This window comes from Pagrus pagrus (assembly GCF_965226575.1).
Source record: "Pagrus pagrus genome assembly, chromosome: 13".
In the NCBI taxonomy this organism is placed as follows: domain Eukaryota; kingdom Metazoa; phylum Chordata; class Actinopteri; order Spariformes; family Sparidae; genus Pagrus; species Pagrus pagrus.
In genome coordinates this window covers 20,716,207-20,735,412 of record NC_140197.1, presented here as the reverse complement: position 1 = coordinate 20,735,412, position 19,206 = coordinate 20,716,207, and the positions used below count along the sequence as shown (strand labels likewise).

Sequence of the window (19,206 nt, the reverse complement as noted above, 5' to 3'; positions counted from 1 at the left end):
TGCACACGTGACTACAAATAAAACATTCAAAATAAAACGAGAAATATTACGGAAGCCCTCGACGGTCATGGGTCAGATTTCCTCTGTTTTCCTGCGATGACACGTTAAATTTGTCTTCCTGTGAGACGATTTTCTTGAGATCTCAAGAAAATGATTTTTGAGTTGTTATCATGGAATTGCAAATGTTTTCCCGAGATAAGGAGAGTAGACGGTACATACGGTACACAAACATTAAGCTCTAAGGAATAAGAAGGAAAAACCTGTTTTCTTAAAAATATTTCATTTATCACATTATCTCTAATTGTTTTCTGGAGATCTCAAGACAACAAAGGAGGAAATTATATGTTCAACCTTTGACCATTTAGGGCTTCACATCTGTGTCATATACAATACTAAGTAACACAGTCGTCATACTGTTGGACTTTAACTCCACCCACACTCTTATTCACCATCTAAAGTGCTATTCTCCTCCATTAAAACTTTTTTTTTTAGACATGCAGAAAAAAAGTATTTACATCACGTTTGTCAAAACCCAAATGTATAGAGATTACACACAGTATATTCGACCATCTGGTTTTAATAACATTTGCGAAACAAAAGAAGAGAGAGAGGTTGCATTATTGGGAAAAAAAAAAAAAAAATCCCCCAAATATTTGACACATGCACTGCCATTTTTTTGAAGTGACTCTATACTTTATTTTTTTGCATACAGCATGAATTCAAATCTACTAAAAGAATCACTTCATGTGGCTGATGATGCTATTCACGTCCTTGTGATGCACAATAGCAACAGCCGTTTACCTTAATGTAGAAGAAATAATACGTATTCCCAAATATCCACAGCTGAATTATGGAAATGCTTAGATTGAGTTTATGCTGGTGAGCTAAACTGGCTGCATAGAGCCCGTCGAAGTACTGACATGAACACCGAACCAAGGACAGGAGACACACCACTGTACATCTGTCGTATGAACATTCATCCACACCGGATCGAGAAGAGAACAACCAGAATTATGACTGTTGATGTGAGGAATAAATGGCTGTACAAGACACGTATGTTGTCTGCATGTGATTAAGTCCCTTCACAATAAAACGACCACACAAGTAAATGCAAAGGTGCGACTCAATGGTTAATAACTGAGGTGTGCAGCGCATGACTTTGCCTTTTTGCGAACCGTAACCCGGAGCTACACTCACAGCTGCCGAGGGAGGTCGCCGAGACAAAAGCAGGACATACAAGATGGAGTAGGGCGGTGAAATGAGCGCAGGACGACAGATGGAGGGCGCGTGGACGGAGAAAAAAACAGAAGGACGAAAAGGTTTATACCTCGCTGGAGCTGACTCCTCATCTCTGATCGGGCTAGATATGAACACCGACTGCATGAACATGAGTGATCCACACACACATAAATACACACACACACACGTAGATCATCGAATGACCAGGGCAGGCTTTAAGACCTGCAGCAGCCCGTGCTCTTCATCTCCTTGTTGACGTACTCCTGCAGCTTAAACTTCTCACTGGGTTCCTTCATAGACCGGTGCTTCAGCTCCCTGCGACAAAGGAAGAGGACAAGGTGAGGTGAAAAAACAGAGTATCCCTCCTTTAACACTAAAAATGACCGTTTTTTCCAAGACAAAATGACATTTCAAGACTCTTAATTGAGATAATTGACCTTTCCGTGAAAATATATCTAATTATTATTCCTTGCCGAGTATTTTTTTATGTCTGCAGGGGAAAAGCTAACAAGCTGACCTCACGTAAGGGTGTTTTTCTTTTCTTCTCAGCTATCTCCAGGGTCAAAAGTAAACCTTCACATGAACAATGTATCCATGTTTCTTCGTGACAGTAAAATGCTTCATCTTCATAGCTGTTTAGCAGATTAAAATGGCAAAACATCCCTTAATTAGAGAGAATAACACTCACTTCGCCACGGCCGTGAAAGCCAGCTCCACGTTGAGTCCTGACCTGGCGCTCGTCTCCATGAAGGGAACTCCGAACTCCTGCAAAGCAATGACAGCTATTGGAGAGATTCGCTCGCTTAACACTTTTCTAAACTCCTCTAAGAGCTGTACGAGAGTTTGCAGCCACAGAGCTGCGAGGCTGTTTGCTTTGGGTGAATCCAGCTCAGATGTGATAAATTTCCCCAGCTTTTCCTCTGCAGGGGAATTTGTCTCAGCCCACAGCGATGATAACTGATGGGCCTTCTCCCCTCCCAGGCCGAGCCTTAAGTTACTTAGTGGCACTTTATTGCTCCCACTTCTGGAGAGAACCACTTGGCTGTTTGGCTGTTTGCTATTTGTTTTGTGTGTCACGCTGCGAGACAACACTCGGGGAGACTGATAAAAAGGAATGTTTGCTCCCGGTTTCAGTGCTTAGTGGTTGTATTTACGGCCGTGGCAGGAATCTGTACAATGAAAGCTCATTATTAAATGTTTATTATCTACAGGAGGGCGATACATCTGAGGTGTCTGGCCTTTTCTGTGTCTTATCTTTTTCCTCATGGGGCAGAAAGATAATGAGCAAAAGTGAAAATGAGAACCGATCTGTGCATAATCCCACCTCTCTGTAATATTCATATTCCTCTGATCTGTCATTGAAATTCAATCAGTTATACAAATACATGTGGAGAATTTCATTAAAAGAGACATCGCTGCCTTCACTGGTCTCAAACGAGGCTTTGATTTCGCAAGAATCAAACGATGAGTTGAAAACTTTCCGGTTATGTAAAGTGCCGCTTCTCGCTGTGACACCTGACAGTAAAAACTGTGCCAACATCTTTGTTATTTACCTTCGCGAGCCTCTCGCCGTCTTCTCTCTTCACCACCCTCTCATGAGTGGCATCAGCCTGGCGAGACAGACAAAAACAAGGTCACACATCACGCAGCAACATCAGCGCTAAAACCACAACAACCACCCACCCAGCCAGCGCGGAGATCTGCTCGCTGCTTGTCCACAGTTTACACACGAGCCTTTCCTGGTGTTCAGGTCTGATGGCGGCTAATGAGTCAAGATTGGCTCTCAGGGTGCTAATTAAGGGCTGATATATGGAGCGTGGGGGACAGAGCTCCAAGGCAGAGACATCTGTTCTGTGTTCAGAGGGAGGGATGTGAATGACGGTTATAGACAAAAAATGTGTAACACTGATATCTGCGGATTAGCAGCTTGAGATATTGTCAGATGTGTGCGCGTGTGTGCTTAAAATGAACAGGACCAATTGTACTTTTAGTGCTATTGTCAGGCGAACAGTCACAGATGATTGACTGACTGAGCTTCAGGTTGATTTCTTTTTCAGATGTAGGTTACTTGAGTATATACAGTGCTTAATACTGTGCATGTGACCTGTGACTGGATATATTTTGTTCCATGTTTAATATTTAGGAGCATGATTTTTTTCTACAGGACCTTTTTTTAAAAGCCTTAAATGATCAGAATTTAGACTTGGCTTCTAAATTCCCGAACCTGATCCAGGATCTGTTGGACGTTAAGTACAAGTCCAATCCAACGGAGCCCTCGCTGTGGATCAGACTTGGCTCTGACACGTTAATTTGTTCTGTTGGACCGGTGGCTGCACACAACATTAAGATCCTGCAGGCCGTCCCCATCCTCTCCTTTTCAGAGGTTCAAATTGGTCCACCGTGGACTAGGCTACATCTAGAAAACCTAGAAAACCCGTCAACCAGTGCAACAGTGTGGCTCACTGCATGTGTTTTTAACCGTTTTCGGACAACAATGGAGCACGAAGGCACAGAGGAATAAGCTCTATGAAATTTTGGATACACAGACAATAGGCTGCTTGTAAGTAGAATCAATTCATTTTAGGTTTTATGTCTTATATTGTCGGACTTTCTCCATAAATCCATCACAGTATGGAAAAATCTAATCCAAGAATACTTAAAGTACATTTTAGTCTGTACCACCAACGTCTTCCACTGTCTCTATCAAAAATGTGCCATAATGCCTTGCCTTGTTTCCGAGCAGCATCAGCACCACATCCTGTTGGGCGTACTCGTGGATCTCTGTCAGCCATGCCTGGTAACACAACAGGACAAAGAGACAAGAGAGAGGAGACAGAGTAACCGTTAGACAGGGAATAAGACATTATGAGTGTAAAGAAAACCTGAAAAGGAACATACTGAGAAGAGAGACAAAGAGAAAGAGGAAATATGTAGCAAGCATAAAAAGTGCTTCAGGAAAAGAAAACCTTGTCTGGGGACTTGACAAGGACGGGCCTGAGCATTAAATCTAATAACATGAATAAAGTGGAGGCAGAAAGTGAGAGTGACTACGGCATTTAGAAGATGAATATGGGTAAAGAAAAAAAGGATAAAAACTGAGGCAAGGACAAAGAGATAAAAGGATAAAAGCAAGAATGTGTGAAAAACATTCATCATCTGTTTAATCAACACTGTCTGCTCACAGTACTGTACACAGGGGGAAGATGAAGCTTTACCTGCTACACCTCTGACTGTTAGGGCTCTGACGCCACCTGAACCATCCATCCATTCACTGTCAATGAGCATTTAATCAGCTCAGACACCTGCGGACCCCCTGCTGCTGAAATAATGTCCCTCATCTCAGCACAAAGCTTAATTGTACCCACAGTGAATTACTCCACATTGGATTTCTGACTGGCTGGTGATCAATGCAGCTTTTCTTTAGTAGTCCTGCTCCACAGCCGGTTCTCCTCCGGCAGCTCCTGTAATTAATTCTGGTGATGACTCTGTGTTTGTGTAGGGATTTCAGCGGGGTCACCTCCAGCCAAAGGTCATGTTAAATAACAGGAGATGAGACAGACAATGTGTTGACACCGCCGCCTGGGAATTTCAGAGCGTGTGTGTGGGGTGAAGGACGACTATATGCATGTGTGTCAGTCCTTCGTATAAACACAAGGTGTGTGTTGGTATGAAAAGTCCTTTGTGTGACACCGTGGGTCAAAATGATCTGAATGTACATTATATTTATAAATACTTAACCAAGATGGACATGTTAAGACGAACAAGCAAAAATATCTCGACCATTATTGGATGGATTTCCAGGAAACTGCACAGATATTTATGGTCCCCAGAGGATGAATCCTAGGGATTTTGGTGACCCTTTAGTTTCGGTTTTAGCTAGGCTACAACATGTGGTTGCTAGCTTAGGTGATAGCAAACAACAGACTACTGCACATTAGCAGTAGGCAAGGGTGTGTGTGCCTGTGTGTTTGAATTCAGGTCAGAAAAACTGAAAAACTGAAGTTAATATTTTGAGAATCAAGTCAAAGTCTTCTTCTAGCGATCTGGAACTAATCCACCATCTTTCAAACCGTCTCTGTCAGTCTGCAGCGATGGTCAGACCTTCCCACATTTCCGCTCTGGAGCCTTGAGCCAGTCGTCTCCAGTCAATTCCACAGAATGATGCATGGCCTTCTGCAGGCTGACGTGATTAGCATTGCATGACCATGCTCCAACACGCAGGTTCTTATAAATAAAACATCTGCATTTCTGCTCAGCTACCACACCATCATACTGCCAACTCATGCAATAAGTCACTCACTTTCACAAAGGATGTTAAAAGGTTTGTTGCACTCGATTTTATTACATCCTGGCTTTCTATTTGGACTTATTTTCTGGAGTAACAGCGATACATATCTCCGCTATCGCCGGTTACCATCTCTATAAAATATGTGTTCCCTTTAAGCAGTTGTACAACACAGCTTATAGTACATTTACATAAGATTTTGTACCATATTTAGATATACTATGTCTTTGTGTGTGAGCATTTAACTATTCTGCCCACACGCTTCACCACTTATTCTAGTCCTCCACTTTATTGTCTTAGCTCAAAATAAATGCTGAATTGCATTTGCGAATTCACGTGCTTTGGATTTAATGAGGTCGGAGAGGTTCGGTGACTTGGAAAACCAGACGACGGCTCAGAGGCTCTTTAATAAGGCAGTGAGCTCCACCTGTGGGGAGCAGAGTGCCGATTGACAGGAACATATTAAAGACGTTTAGAGAAAGGTCCAGCTGAGCCCTCTGCTATTCTGAGATAAGTGGAGGAAGATTGAGTTGGGTTAAGTAGAATTTGCATCACCGGTGCTCTTCAACATAGTGCTGAAAGAGGCTAAATGTTACTGAGGAACGTTTTGTATGTGGATAATTACCTGCTTCATGCATAATTCAGCTCTCAAGGTTTCCCATCATTCACATGTCGCCTCGCTGTAGTCCACTGCTCATCATTGCCGCTTCTCTATAAATTCTGCGCCCCCCCCTGTAAAAATACTCTGTTTGTATGAGGTAAGCTCTATCGATCAACTAACTAACATGTTTGCTTTGTAATAGAAGGATCGTCTGTTCAACTTTGCAAACTTTCATCCTCCCACAACAAGTCTAAACAAACCTCTGTTGGATGAAATATTACAGCTTTCCTCTGAGCGATTCTGCACATATGCCGCGATTATCGTTAATGAACCATAGCTTGTAATTAGATCATTCAGCTGTTTATCCCCCCATGGTTCATTTCACAGATACAATCAATGATTCCAGATGATGCCACTTGTCATCTTTGACCAAAGTCTCCTATTATCGTTTCATCACAGGAGCAGAAGGACATGCGCAACGACTCGAGAGACCGAAATGGATCGGTGCAGTGAATGGGAAACATTATCATTTGAATCAGAGAGGATACATGTGCATTTATACTTCTAGACTTAAGAGTTTGAGTGTTTATTCATACATAATTCTTGGTGACAGATGTTGTTTTTTTCAAGTTTACTTCTATGAAAGAGTGCTGAAGGAGGAGCTTTGAAGAACAGTGTTGTTATCTGTTGTCAGTATCTCATCTGTATGTTGCAAACAAGGCTTGAAGCAGAGTGCAGTTTAACAATAATAACTTTAAAGAAGCTCTAATATCTGAGCTGTCGCTCATCTGAGTCGCTCGCTTTATATTTACTCTTGTACTTCCTTCACAGAAAGCAATGTTTGTAGTGACATCTGTTTCAAACTTTTCGGATTAAAAAGTGGAGTTATCTTCACTCCCGTTTATCAACCTGACTGCAGCAGGTGACCTCCATTGTAAGCTGTAATGTTGACCGCTGACTGGAGCTGGAGGGGAAATGTACTTTACTTCATGAATGTAAGGCTACAAACAGTAGAGGGGAAGGAAAAAAGCGAGAACCGGAGTCTCTGGTGAGTGCTGAGTTGAGTTATTGACCCAGATGCACACAACCTCGCTAGCTTACGGCTAAAGTACTGTACCTCAACGTCATCTGGATGTTGGGGCGAAAACACATTCCTGCAAGTAAGGTAAATAAACACAAATCGCTCCTGCGGTCAAACTCGCCTTGCTGGTTGTTAGGGAGTGAATACACCATTAAACAACCACCACTGCTAATGAAAACTGAGGTAAGGTTTTAGTTTTGTTCATGTTACACTGGGTTACCAAATGAAACTCACTGTTACCTTGAGTATACTTTTTTGGCTTTGAACACTGTTGGAAACATTTGAGATAATGTAAGTACGCAACTTAACAAAATATATAACAAAGGTCTAGTCATATTAATGCAGACTATATAATTATTATTTATATTTTTGGATTAGTATTACCAATAAGAACAGTTTTATGCTGTGATAAAATACAATAAAATACATTAATTCTGTTTATGTATCTTTCTATTTAGAACAATAGGGCTTTAAAGTTCCTATAAACCAAGCTCCAAATATGTCTAATATCCTCAGTGGCTGCAGCTGAAAGAACTGGGCTGGGTTCATCTTTTATTCAAGACTAATACCTCCAGCCAAATGCTCAGAGAGCAAAATGTCAATGACAATGTGCACCGTGGCAGGGGCGGTAATACATTTCTGTGCGCCTTGCCCTGGCAATGGCAAGTCCCCAAGTAGTATCGCAAATCGAATGCAGCTGGAAGTTTGTTGTGTTGGTGAGGGACAAAAAACCTTTAAGAAGCCCAATCGAATTCAGCTGCTCGATTCCTACTTTTGCGCACCACCTTCTATATATTTTGTCAGCAGTCTGGAGCTGGGATGAATTCAAATGTCAGTAAATTTCCAAGTAAAACCTTTCAGTCAATATTAACAGCATCAAAAGTTATTAGTTCCGATATATTACATTCTGTGAAACCAAAATGCCAAATGCACCGCTCTCTGCTCAACTGCAGAAGCAAGAGACGATAACAATGGCAGGGACACAGGGAGGTACACAGAGATGGTGCCAAAAGGCAGCAAAGTGGTGAGACAGACAGTGACGGTGAAAGACAAGACAAAGACCAAAGGATCCGTATCAGAGAGGAAGAAAGATAAAAGCCAGGCAGACAGCTGCTGGCAGCTGCATCGCGACATTGGCGAGACAAGTTGTCACTGGCAGAGGTATGTGAGGGTACTTCTGATGTTGTATCTGTTCTCCTTTTGTTGGCACCGACATGAGAAAGCAGAGCGGTGTCCTACTCGAGGGTGTGAGACGAGCGAGGTCAGCTCATGATGCAGGAATGCATTTTATTCTATTTTTTGATGTTTAAAACTGTGTTACAGGCACGGATGGAAGCAACAAATGACATTTACTTTTGTTACTGTAAAATCAGACAGCTCCTGATTTTTTGTCTCTAGTTTTACAGTTGTTACAACTAAGAAAATGTTTGATGTTACGTGGAATCTTACATATCATAAATGTACATCATTTTTTAACATTAAGTTAAAGTTACCTTGACAAAACATTACCAGTATTAAAGAGAAATATGTATATGTATAGTATGTTTGGCTTTGTCTCAGAGAACAGCGAGATGGCTCTGTTCAGAGAGAAGTTCCTGGACTGGACGGGCCAGACTGGAGGCAGCGAGGAGGGGGTTCCTGTGTAGGGGCCGTCAATGGCTTCTCAACAGGTTAGCATAAATAGTATATGAGTATTTCTTTGAAAGAAGAGCCGAGAACGTTGCTATGGGCTTTCCACGTTGGAAAACATGTTTTCTCTCTGATCTTAATTGGCTTTGGTAAGTTTGATTCACCAACAGACTCCGCTGGTGGTAGCGCTCTCCTACTGTTGATCTGATTAGTTGAAGTCAGACGATGACGGACAGATGGTTCGTCCAATCACCTGCAAATTATTTTTTTGAGAATGCCTGCCCTTTTCAAAACGGTTCCTAGCGAGGCCTTTCCTGATGGTTGTGTTCAACCGAGGTTCAAACCATGTGGTGCAGGTCAGGTCAGGTCAGGTCAGGTTAATATTTCCGTCCGAACAGCAAAAAATATCTCTAACATGAGCAGAAAATTTCAGTGATTTCCCACGTGTTCGGAAAAGTGATGCACTTTGCATCCGATTAGAGCTCGGCTCATACTCTGCTGAGTATAATGAACGAGACTTTAATTCCTCAAGGAGCCTCAGAGTGTCTTTCCATGTGACCCAGCTTTCCCTCTGTTGTACTTGTGTCTAAGCAGATTTGCTGTGGGTGACAATGCTATTCTTGCCAAGCTTTGATCAGAGTATTACACCATCAGACAGAGTGGAGAAGTCTGCTCCGAACAACGGGGCAGAGTCAGACTGAGCGTACCAGAGGAGCGCGGGGAGAAAGTAGGCCTTCTCCCCTGAGAGAGGGTTTAAGCTCCACGAGGCAGCTGAGCTAAACGGAGTGACACTGTGTCACTGTTTGACACTGAGAAAGCTCGTCACACTCGGAGCTGTTTCATATAGAAAAAAAAAACAAACTATAACCCATATTTAATTTAGAAGAACTGGGGTTTACAATCATGCATTAGCATTTGAAAAGCTGCTTGTTGATGTTTTCGGGAAGTACCCATGTGTTCGTCTCCACATTTTACGGGCAACACAACATCTTTGATAAAGAAAACATCAGTTATTAATTCTGTTATAAAACCAACCAAAAAAAGAACGCTGACAACAACAGCCTTGTAAGCTGATTTCTGTGGCCTGACAGGGAAGAGAAAGGCTTCTATGTTCATAAAAGAGCAGCTGATGCGTCGATCTGCCAGCGAACATGGTTTTGAAACGCGTCTGCATGACTGATGCGCTTTGAAAAGTTGCAGCTGTAGAGCGAGTACGAGCACGAGTTTAAGCGAGACGCGCACAGACGAAGGACGCTCCTCGCTTCTGTCGACGCCCTCCGCCAATTATCGCTCCTGCTGTTGAAGCTAAACAGAAGCGCTGACCTTAAACCTGCGAGTTGCTTTCAACCAGTGATGAGTTCACACCTCTTTAAACACATTAAGCAAACCAGGTAAAAGGCCTACATATGGAAGGTGGCTGCGTCTAAAGTAACTCGTTAAACCAACCCTGTGGCTGTAAAGACTATTTAGTATCACAAAAACAACACGATGAAAGAGATGTCAAGTGAATAAAATGATTGCTTTGCTCGAAGGAAAGCTGCTCCTCGACTATCTAAGCCCGTCCTTTACAGATTTTTAAAAGCGATTCAGCTCGGCCCTCTGAGCAAACAGCACAAAGAGAGGAAGGAACACGAGCACACGCTGGCGAAGGGAGAAAAATTACCGGTGAGCTGAGGATGAAACAAGGTCACAGCATTTGTCTCGTCTTTGGAGAGAAGCCAAACCAAAAGAAAATATTGAAACTGTGCCTGGGTTTCTAAGTTGCTCTGAAACAACAAGTAAGCATGTGTGACTCTGCTTTCTCAGGTTCCAGCTTTAGTAAAGCAGCTGTAGCTAAAAAGGACTGACGGATGGCAGGTTAACAGGGGGGACGCATCATCACGTCACCTACTGGCGAAAGGTCATTATCATATCGGTCGGGCTCTAAGTAGATTTGGTGTATGATGTTTTTGATTCAGCAACTCTTCAACTTTACATCTTCAGACCAAACAACATGCGTGCCGGTGAGAAAAGCAGGTGGGAGATGAATCAAGTGTTTCATGAGTCGCAAGTGGTCAAGAGTGCAATCACTTCACACGCCCTGGGTCGTCAACCTTGCAAATTATTTTCTACCTCTTAGAATTATGAATATAAAAGATGAAATCAATAATTTAAGGTTTTCAATAAGCTGCGGAGGAAAGAATGGACCGGGCAGAATGTCAAGTGCCGGCAAAGCTGAGATTTAATGTGCGGAGGCCGAAATGTCTCAAAGCTGAGGAGACAAAGAACAGGAGTCATTAACCTGCTAATGTGCCTCTTTGCTACATTTTCATTATAATAAATTGACACACACACCATCTCATGTAACCTCATGGCAGGAAGGCAGATGCAGAAGTTCTCCTTGTTAGTGGCGTGCCAGTTTTTGAGATTGTGTGCACACACACCGTCCTCATTATCATGATATCCTCTGTGACATCTGTGCCAATTGTTTCCAGAGACGTGTGCTGTGTGTCAGAGGGGGATGTGGGGCTCGGTGCCATCCTGTCAATCAAACTGATATCTTGTCAGTCCTCATGTCAGACCTTGTAAACACACATCCTGTCTTTAAAATCTGCGTTTTTGATCTCAAAAAGCTTCTATTCTTGGAACAAACAGCACCTGACATGAATCTCTGTTTAAATCAAGTGCGTTCACTGTCACGGTAGATATTCTACATTTTAAATTGAAGTTGAGAGGCTGCGATAAAACACAGAAGAAGAAAACAACAAGTGTGGAAGAGCTCAGAAAACACCTAAAGCCATGTGTAGAGTCTGCTGACTCCGATACAGTCACACTGTGTGGGACGAGGCTGACCTCTGCTGAGATACCTCGACTTTGACGCACCGTTTCTTCTTCGGCTGCCACAAATCCAAAAAACATCTCAGATCCAGTGCTAATGCCTTGACATGCTGCGGGCTTATTAACACTGGAGACAACAAGCTGTGCTGTGCAAACACATACTGTAGGCAGTAGGTACCGAATGTTTATAGCACCCTCGCAGTGATGTGCTTAATTGTTCTGGCTCTGCCAAGGAAACTATCAGCAGGTACTCACTCTCTTAGATGGGAAGCAATTAAATTCACTGTACTGCATATTCTCTGGCTATTTTTACAGTATCTACTGAAAATCTCCATCTCCTTTTGTCTTCAGTGTATGTTACAATAAAGCTAAGAATTACAGTACCTCAATATCTTATTCATGTCTATTTTCTTTTTTCACTCATGTTTTGTGACCAAACTATATAAGAGTGTGCCAAACATACTTTCTTGCAATAAAAACTACAAGCTCTGTTTGAGGGAAATATTTGGCTCTTTATCTGCTAGTCACCAACTGTGTCTGACTGCTGTTTGGTGCTGGGAAGGTACGGTCCTAAATATTGATTATAGCTGCTTTAAAGTATTGATAGGTGAAGAAGTATTCCAGCAGTTTAGTATGAAGTTGTGTGTGCTACGCGGTTTTGTTTTGTTCTCCTGGTGGCTTCATATCCCAGCTGGAGCATTTCAAGCTGAGCGTTGTGCCTTTCTGATTTGTTGACTTGCTCATTCTTTGTGATTATGTGGAGTCTTTATGTGGAGTTAAATGGTTTCATTTGTGGTTGTTTTAATTGCTTTTATTGTTATTTTCGACTTTGTTGTGCTGTAGATCCCGAATCTGCACAGGGCGTTTTACTTTGAAAATTGACTGATTGCTCTATGCCGTTCCTGTGTCTGACTTCCTGCCTGGCTCGATCTCCTCTGTGCAGCTTGATGTGGCATCTGTCCGCTTCTGTCAAAAATACCGTACCGACTACTGTAACGACGACGGTAACATGTTTATGCTAAGAAGGTAAGGTAAGATGCAGCATGCTAAAAACTGCCTGCAGGCTTCATCCCAAAACAAGCTTAAGGTTTTAAATATTTTTCTGGCCCAAGCTGAGATAACCACTTATAACATCATCATTACTACATTTGTTGCAATTCATGATGGCCTCTGCTGCTAAATTAAGGAGTACAGTAGTTCTGCCCATTATTTTGCCACTTTCCATCAGTAGTCTTTTGGTTTTTGTTGCAGATTTTTCGAGGTTTTTTTTTTTTTTTTCATCCCAGTAGGCTGTATCCATTTCTTCTGATTGCTTGACAAAATGACATTTAGAAAACATAAGAGCAAGTTCCTGTTCCACAAACAATGCCATAATTACTCTGGATTACACAAAGACCTTGCTGTGTTAATAGTTTTGCGCAATTTACTAAAATCCAATCTGTTTGTGTCATTAGACAAAATGAGTATAATTAGTGTTGATTTTTTAAATTTCCCTTCACCATGTGTTCATGTAGAAGCCACCTACACTACACTGGGGTCCGCTTACTATTCTGCTCACATGTATAATTGAAATCCATTTCACAGTCTTTCTGTTCCAAACAAAAGCTATAAGGTCCTGCTGTCGGCATGATAAAAGGGTTACAGGACTGTGATAAAAAGCCAGAGTAACCACAACAAAAATAAATAATGACGCCCCTGCATTTGTTAATGCCAGTTAGAGATAAAACACTCTGAAAAGACTATACAGATAGAAAGTGACAGGGTTTTGGATATGCGCTGCTGGATTTTGTGTTAGTGCTTCTCTAGAGGATTAACAGTATTTGTCTCTGGCCGATTGTTTAACTTGGACTAAGAGCAAAAACACACCTCAGTGCATAAATGATTAGGAGGAGAGAAGGTGCAGTAATATCTGTAAACCGAGGGAAAGAAGAAAGTTCACAGAGCTTGGTTTTAGAGGGATCACGTATTTTCCCTGAAACTGTAGTGTCAATAGTTTCTGACAGGCGAAAGGAAACAGGAACAGTCACTGCAGACAATGACTGGATGACTCATTTTGTGCAAAAAACACAGTGCAAGACTCCCAGATTTGATAAACTGTATCATATTAGGAAGGTTTAGTAAAGTAGTAGTAAAGTAAAGACAAAACCCCTGAGGTTATAGGAAACTTTTAAAAAACACTCCTGCGTTTAAGATTGCAAATGTTTTTTTTTCCTGAAGCGGTAAAGACTCTTTCTCTCTTCTGTTTTCTTGTTTGTGAAACAGACGCCCAAGAAAATCTTTTTTGTTGTTTTGTTAGTCTCAAAACAACTTTTTTTTTTTTTTTAATGGATTATCAAAACTCTGCACCCAAGGCTATCCTGAAAAGAACATTTGTCTGCAATCTGGCCTCTTAAATGGATTCCAAGTGTCTCGCCTTGAATATTTCTTCTTTTCATACACTACTAACACCATCAGTTCATTAAAATGTTTGAGGTTAATGGGTAATGGAAGTGCAAACAAAAGAGTTAATACACGCCTGTGCTTCTTGGAAACTCTGACATAACGAAGACGTACACTTTGAGCAAGAAAAGCTGAAGGGGCGTTTGAGCACTTCAGTTTATGACAAAGCTGTCTCTGATTTTTCGAAATAGTTCATGATGCTTTTTGAAGGCTGCAGTCGGCAAATCACATTATCACTCTGAGAGCGTCTGAATGGCTTGACATTTGTCAGCCCCCTCACAGGTAAGGAGCCTCCTTCTGCCGGATTGCAACAAACTCAGCAGAACATAAAAGGCACTTTTTTGGCGAGCAGGAGGAAAAGAGGGGTTATGTAACAAAGATCAGCAAGATGATGAAGAGATGGACGTCCATTTCACACAATTTTCTTACCAGCAACTAATGAGCTTGTGAAAACACAGGTCATACCCACTACACTGGCTTTCTACAAGAAAAGACACTTGCTATCTAGAGCACAGTGTTCATTTACTGCTCATGCAAACCGAACATTTCCTACTGTTGCAGTTTCACATTAAAAAGCAATGAACTGGTGAAACGTGAGTTGACTTTTCCTTTGAACAGGCTCCACACATGAAATACATTGTGTTAAGTTTTGCTCTCACCAGTATCGTTCATCACAAATGCTTCTACAGAGCAAAACGATGGTCGTCTCTTGCATTTTTTGACAGCGGATCAATTTTGAATATGTCAGGGAGAATTTTTGTGGGAGCAGTGGCACAGAAAGGGTCTGTTGGATGAGGAGCTGCACACCACCAACTTCTCAGTGAGGTAACCAACTACTTTTTTCCTCGCTAACATTATTAGGTTCTCTGTTAGCATTGGGTTTAAATGAGAAATATCGCTAAATAGGTGCTTTTGTTTTTCACTTTGAAAGCAAATCCTCTGCCCTCATCTTGTCTCCTCACTCTTGTTAAGTTAAATATGACTCCTGCAACTCTGCTGCTGGCGCCGCTGCTGACACTGCAGAGATGTAATTGTAGCGCCTGTCGTCCGATTAAGTATTGATAAACAAAAGCAGAACGACGGTGTGGGCGACAATCTAATTCAAATGCAGTATCAACGGTAGACCACCACCCGCCCCGCCAATGTGCCGACTTGCACGCACTCAGCGCATGTCTAGAGATAATAGGAACACACCAGATGACACAGCTAGCTTACAGCCTGCAGCTGCATTTCCAGACACTTATCCTGGGAGACACACAAAGACAAACAGCTGACTGGTTTGAACATAGGAGATGTTTCAGTGATCATTTATTGATGAGAAGAGGGCTCACTCATAGGGGAAAAACTGAACTGATCTAAAGTGATAACATCGCCAAAGATCCTTGATTAATTCACATGAGAAGATTCTTTACTCTGGTGAGGTTTGAGATACCAAACGTTGTAGCAAACTGAATTTCTATCTTTTCTTGTGTTGTTGAATCACTGAAGGGTGGAATTTTTTGTTGAACTCTGGAGTCTTTATTTCCGGTGAATGTTATGACAGCTGTCAGGGCTTAAAAGTCTAAAACTAACAATCGCATGGCTGTCTGTGCTGAAATGTTTTAAATCGAAAGTCAAATCGTGACACCCCTAATGCCCCACCACTGGTAACACTACTGCAGCGAGCCTACTCTCCACAACAAAGACCAGCAGTCAAACACCTCTGACAAAAATCCATCTACTAAGATGTTTCAGTTATTTTTCTAACTCCGTCTGGGAAATTGAATGGCTCCACCAACAACAAAACGAAGGCGTCTTATGGGACACCTTCATTCATCTTGCTGTGTTTGAGAGTGTGCACACGAGAATCCCATCGGTTTTGTCACTTTGTAGCCAGACATCAAAGTAAATGGAAATGTCCACAGAAAGCAGCTGAACACTTGTGGATCCTCTGCAGAGCTACACGCTCCACTGGCTGCATCACATACAGTCAAGGACAGGCAATAATCGAGTGAAGCAATGGAGCTGACATACTAATAATGTTCCATGGAGGCCAAATTACAGGTGATGTGTGAGTGAAGAGGTAATGACGGAGGATTACTGCATGTCATGCCCTCACTGACGGTGCAGAATAATCCACAAACTTAGAAAATGCCAGAGTCTCCACTGATTTTCAGTGAATGGTATTTAAATTCACATCACTGCATTATTTACTGACAGTTTCTCTCATCACCATCTGGCGCGGTGGTGCCATGACATTTAACTAACAGCTATGTGGTAGGCAGGTGGCCATTTCATTTGAAGCCAGACCATGCCCCGGGGACAGACAGTGAGATGAATGAAGGCATACAGAAGAAGGTTTCATCTCTCTCATTGCTTTTATTGCACTTCTACAACACAGACACATGATGAGCATGATCAAGCATTCAGGCATCAGCATATGCAAACAGACACGCGCAGATATAAATAATAGCAATCGGTATCAAAGCCAGACTGTTCAATAAGAAACCTTTGATTACATGTATGGATCTGCACAGTCGATATGAAACAGAGTTTGTGTCTTATGAGATTGCCTCACTTGGATCAGTGCCTCAACACTGATCAATTCTAATGTTGTGAGAAAGCTGTGGGGATTTTTTTTCTGTTCGAGTACAATCAAAAGTGCAGGTTCACACAGCAGAGCAGGAGCTGGTGTCTCGCTCGAGGACACAGCAGCAGATCAGAAAGTCTTACAAACTAAACGGCAAAATTTGTTGTGTTTCACTGCCTTTAAAAATGACTCACCGACCGCTTTCTGACCTGGCGTTCCTGTTGACAAGATGAATTTGTCAGTGCCTTCCAAAATCACGAAAAGATTCCTTTGACTATTTTCTGAACTACCAGCACTGTGGTTAAAGCTGTCGATACTCAGTATTTTTACAACAATAAATTGTTTCCACATGGAAATTCGAATCCACATTTACAAAACGATGATTGTTCAAACACATATCGTGAAAATGCAACTTTCTTATGTGGAGATTTTTGTTCACACTCTGTTCCAATCAAATAGATAAAAATAAATATATGTACTTGTGAAAATATCCTTTTCACGTTAAAACTTTACTTCACATGTAAAAATATCCAATCACATGAAAATACTCAATTTACATGTGAAATTTTTATTGTCACATGTGAAAAGGCAAAATTTCACATGTGACATTTTTGTGAAGGAAATTGCTCAAATTTGAAGCGGCTCGCTCAAAATAAGAATCCCACTGGATATAATTTCCTTCAGCTCTACAAAGCAATTTAGCATCTTTCAGCGTATGTTTTGGTTTTATGTAACTTTCCTGTTTTTGTTTACCCTCGCCGTGCTCATCAGCATCATTTCAGCCATAGCAGGCAGCTGTTCTCAATGAATCAGCGCTGGTAAACCTGCTGTATACTGCTCGGCACAAGCTGGTGAACATAGTGAAGCGCAAGGTATTTCCCTCAGGAGTTGGCGGAGATAAACTTTACAAGGAGATAATATTCAGTTATGTACCAACAGCTTGTTGCACTGCTCCAAAGCGGCCAAACTATCAATCTAACGCAGGAATAAGGTGTGATTAGATTCAGGCACTGGTTCAGTGACTGCTCTTCCCTACAAGGTTTTGCAGTCATAATTCACACAGCTAAAAGAAAGTCCTTGCCGTGCAAGCACAGGTCTTCTTCTTTGACAGCACAAAAAACGATCAATGCTGACGTCTTCCCGATGAGGACAGTCTGCTGCCAACTTCCCCAGCTAAGCCCAGCATCCTAAAGCTGAAAGTCAGTCTCTCTAATCACCACAGCAGCCTGCTGCCCTTTCTAAATGGTGCGTTTCAGGAACTGCAGGTTAATTGACAGACAGAGAGCACTGAATCGTTCCGCTTTGACAATCTTTTTGATTCCCTCTGACGGCAAATGATCCCAGCTTTGAATGATAGCGCCGTAGGAGCCAGGCTGCTTTTTAACAGAGTAACCCAGACAGATGATTTGCAGCAGAGGCCTAAATGGACTCTTATAGTCTCCCTGAAGCAGCGCTCCTGACAAGAAGACATTCATCACATTACTAAACGGGTTGTGTATTTCTGCTACAATGGCTTACACCAACAAGTATCTGCCACTGTTTATTGGATAAACAGAAGACTGATTCATGGAGCTGAACGTAACCGACTACATGAAACACCTGAGTGACTCTCACAGTCTTAATGGGCTGCTTGCCTCTGTCTCCCACAGTATCCGGGCAGATAACAATGCTGTACACCGCAGAGAAGAGCGGGTCTGAGGGCGGAAGAGGAGAGGATGATTTGCCCCCTCTCATTTCTCCCTGTCCTTCAGTGTGGCATTCATCACCATTAGCGTTCATTAACACGAGTTAGCGCTCGTTAGGCAGCGGTGTGCCAGCAGGCATCTGTAGCTTGCCAGCAGCATATCTCCTCGCTGTAATGGACAGTGACTGAATGTGAGCGCGGTGGAGGGATATGGAGATGATAGAGAGGAAAGGGAGAAGGCTGAGCAGGGCAGGGAAGGACCTGTCAACGTGAGTCTCCGAAGATTAACTGAAATTTATGTTTGAGAGCACGGCGGAGAATTTTTATCCACCAGCTAAATGGTGAGCCAGTGCTCAAAATTTACCAGCCACTCAATAGTTGAACAGTTGTTTTGGCTGGTGAAGAAGCAAATCCCCCAGTTGATTGCATTTTTTGCTAGCATTTTGTCTGAAGTTCATTTTGTGCCCTGTCTGGGAGACTTTAAACACTTTAATGCAAAATTAATCCAGAACCTCTCAGTTAATTTTCAATTTCCAAGGCAGGATGTCAGTGGGTGCAATCAGATAGACCTATAACCGATCAGAGCAACGAAATGTGTGATGTAGCGCTGAAGATAGTTAAGCTGATAAGCAGAATATGCTCAGCTCAAAGCACAAATGGATGCAAGCCTGTTATCTCCCACTTAATTGTAGTTTAGGGAAGCTAAGAAGCTGTAACGATCAATAATACATCATGTTAAATCAGCACTACAACTATTAGCCAGCTTGCTTCCTTCTATGGTCATCACTGGCACATTCAGCTGAAAGTCACTCGTTAAACCGAAACACCAACAACATGCCTCACAAAAGTCTGAACAAACTTC

General features: G+C 42.1%; 1 protein-coding gene across 1 annotated transcript in view; it reads right to left on the bottom strand.

Annotated features, from left to right (window-relative positions):
- Positions 1 to 559: 559 nt before the first annotated feature.
- Positions 560 to 19,206, bottom strand: part of LOC311268020 (ras-related protein Rab-26-like) — a 55,084-nt gene continuing 36,437 nt past the window's right edge. The window contains exons 6-9 of the mRNA XM_084371347.1: positions 3,968 to 4,033; positions 2,793 to 2,849; positions 1,928 to 2,004; positions 560 to 1,554 (exon numbers count right to left, since the gene is read on the bottom strand). Of these exons, the coding sequence (XP_084227473.1) occupies positions 1,455 to 1,554; positions 1,928 to 2,004; positions 2,793 to 2,849; positions 3,968 to 4,033 (300 nt within the window). The 3' untranslated portion in view covers positions 560 to 1,454. The remainder of the gene's footprint in view (positions 1,555 to 1,927; positions 2,005 to 2,792; positions 2,850 to 3,967; positions 4,034 to 19,206) is intronic.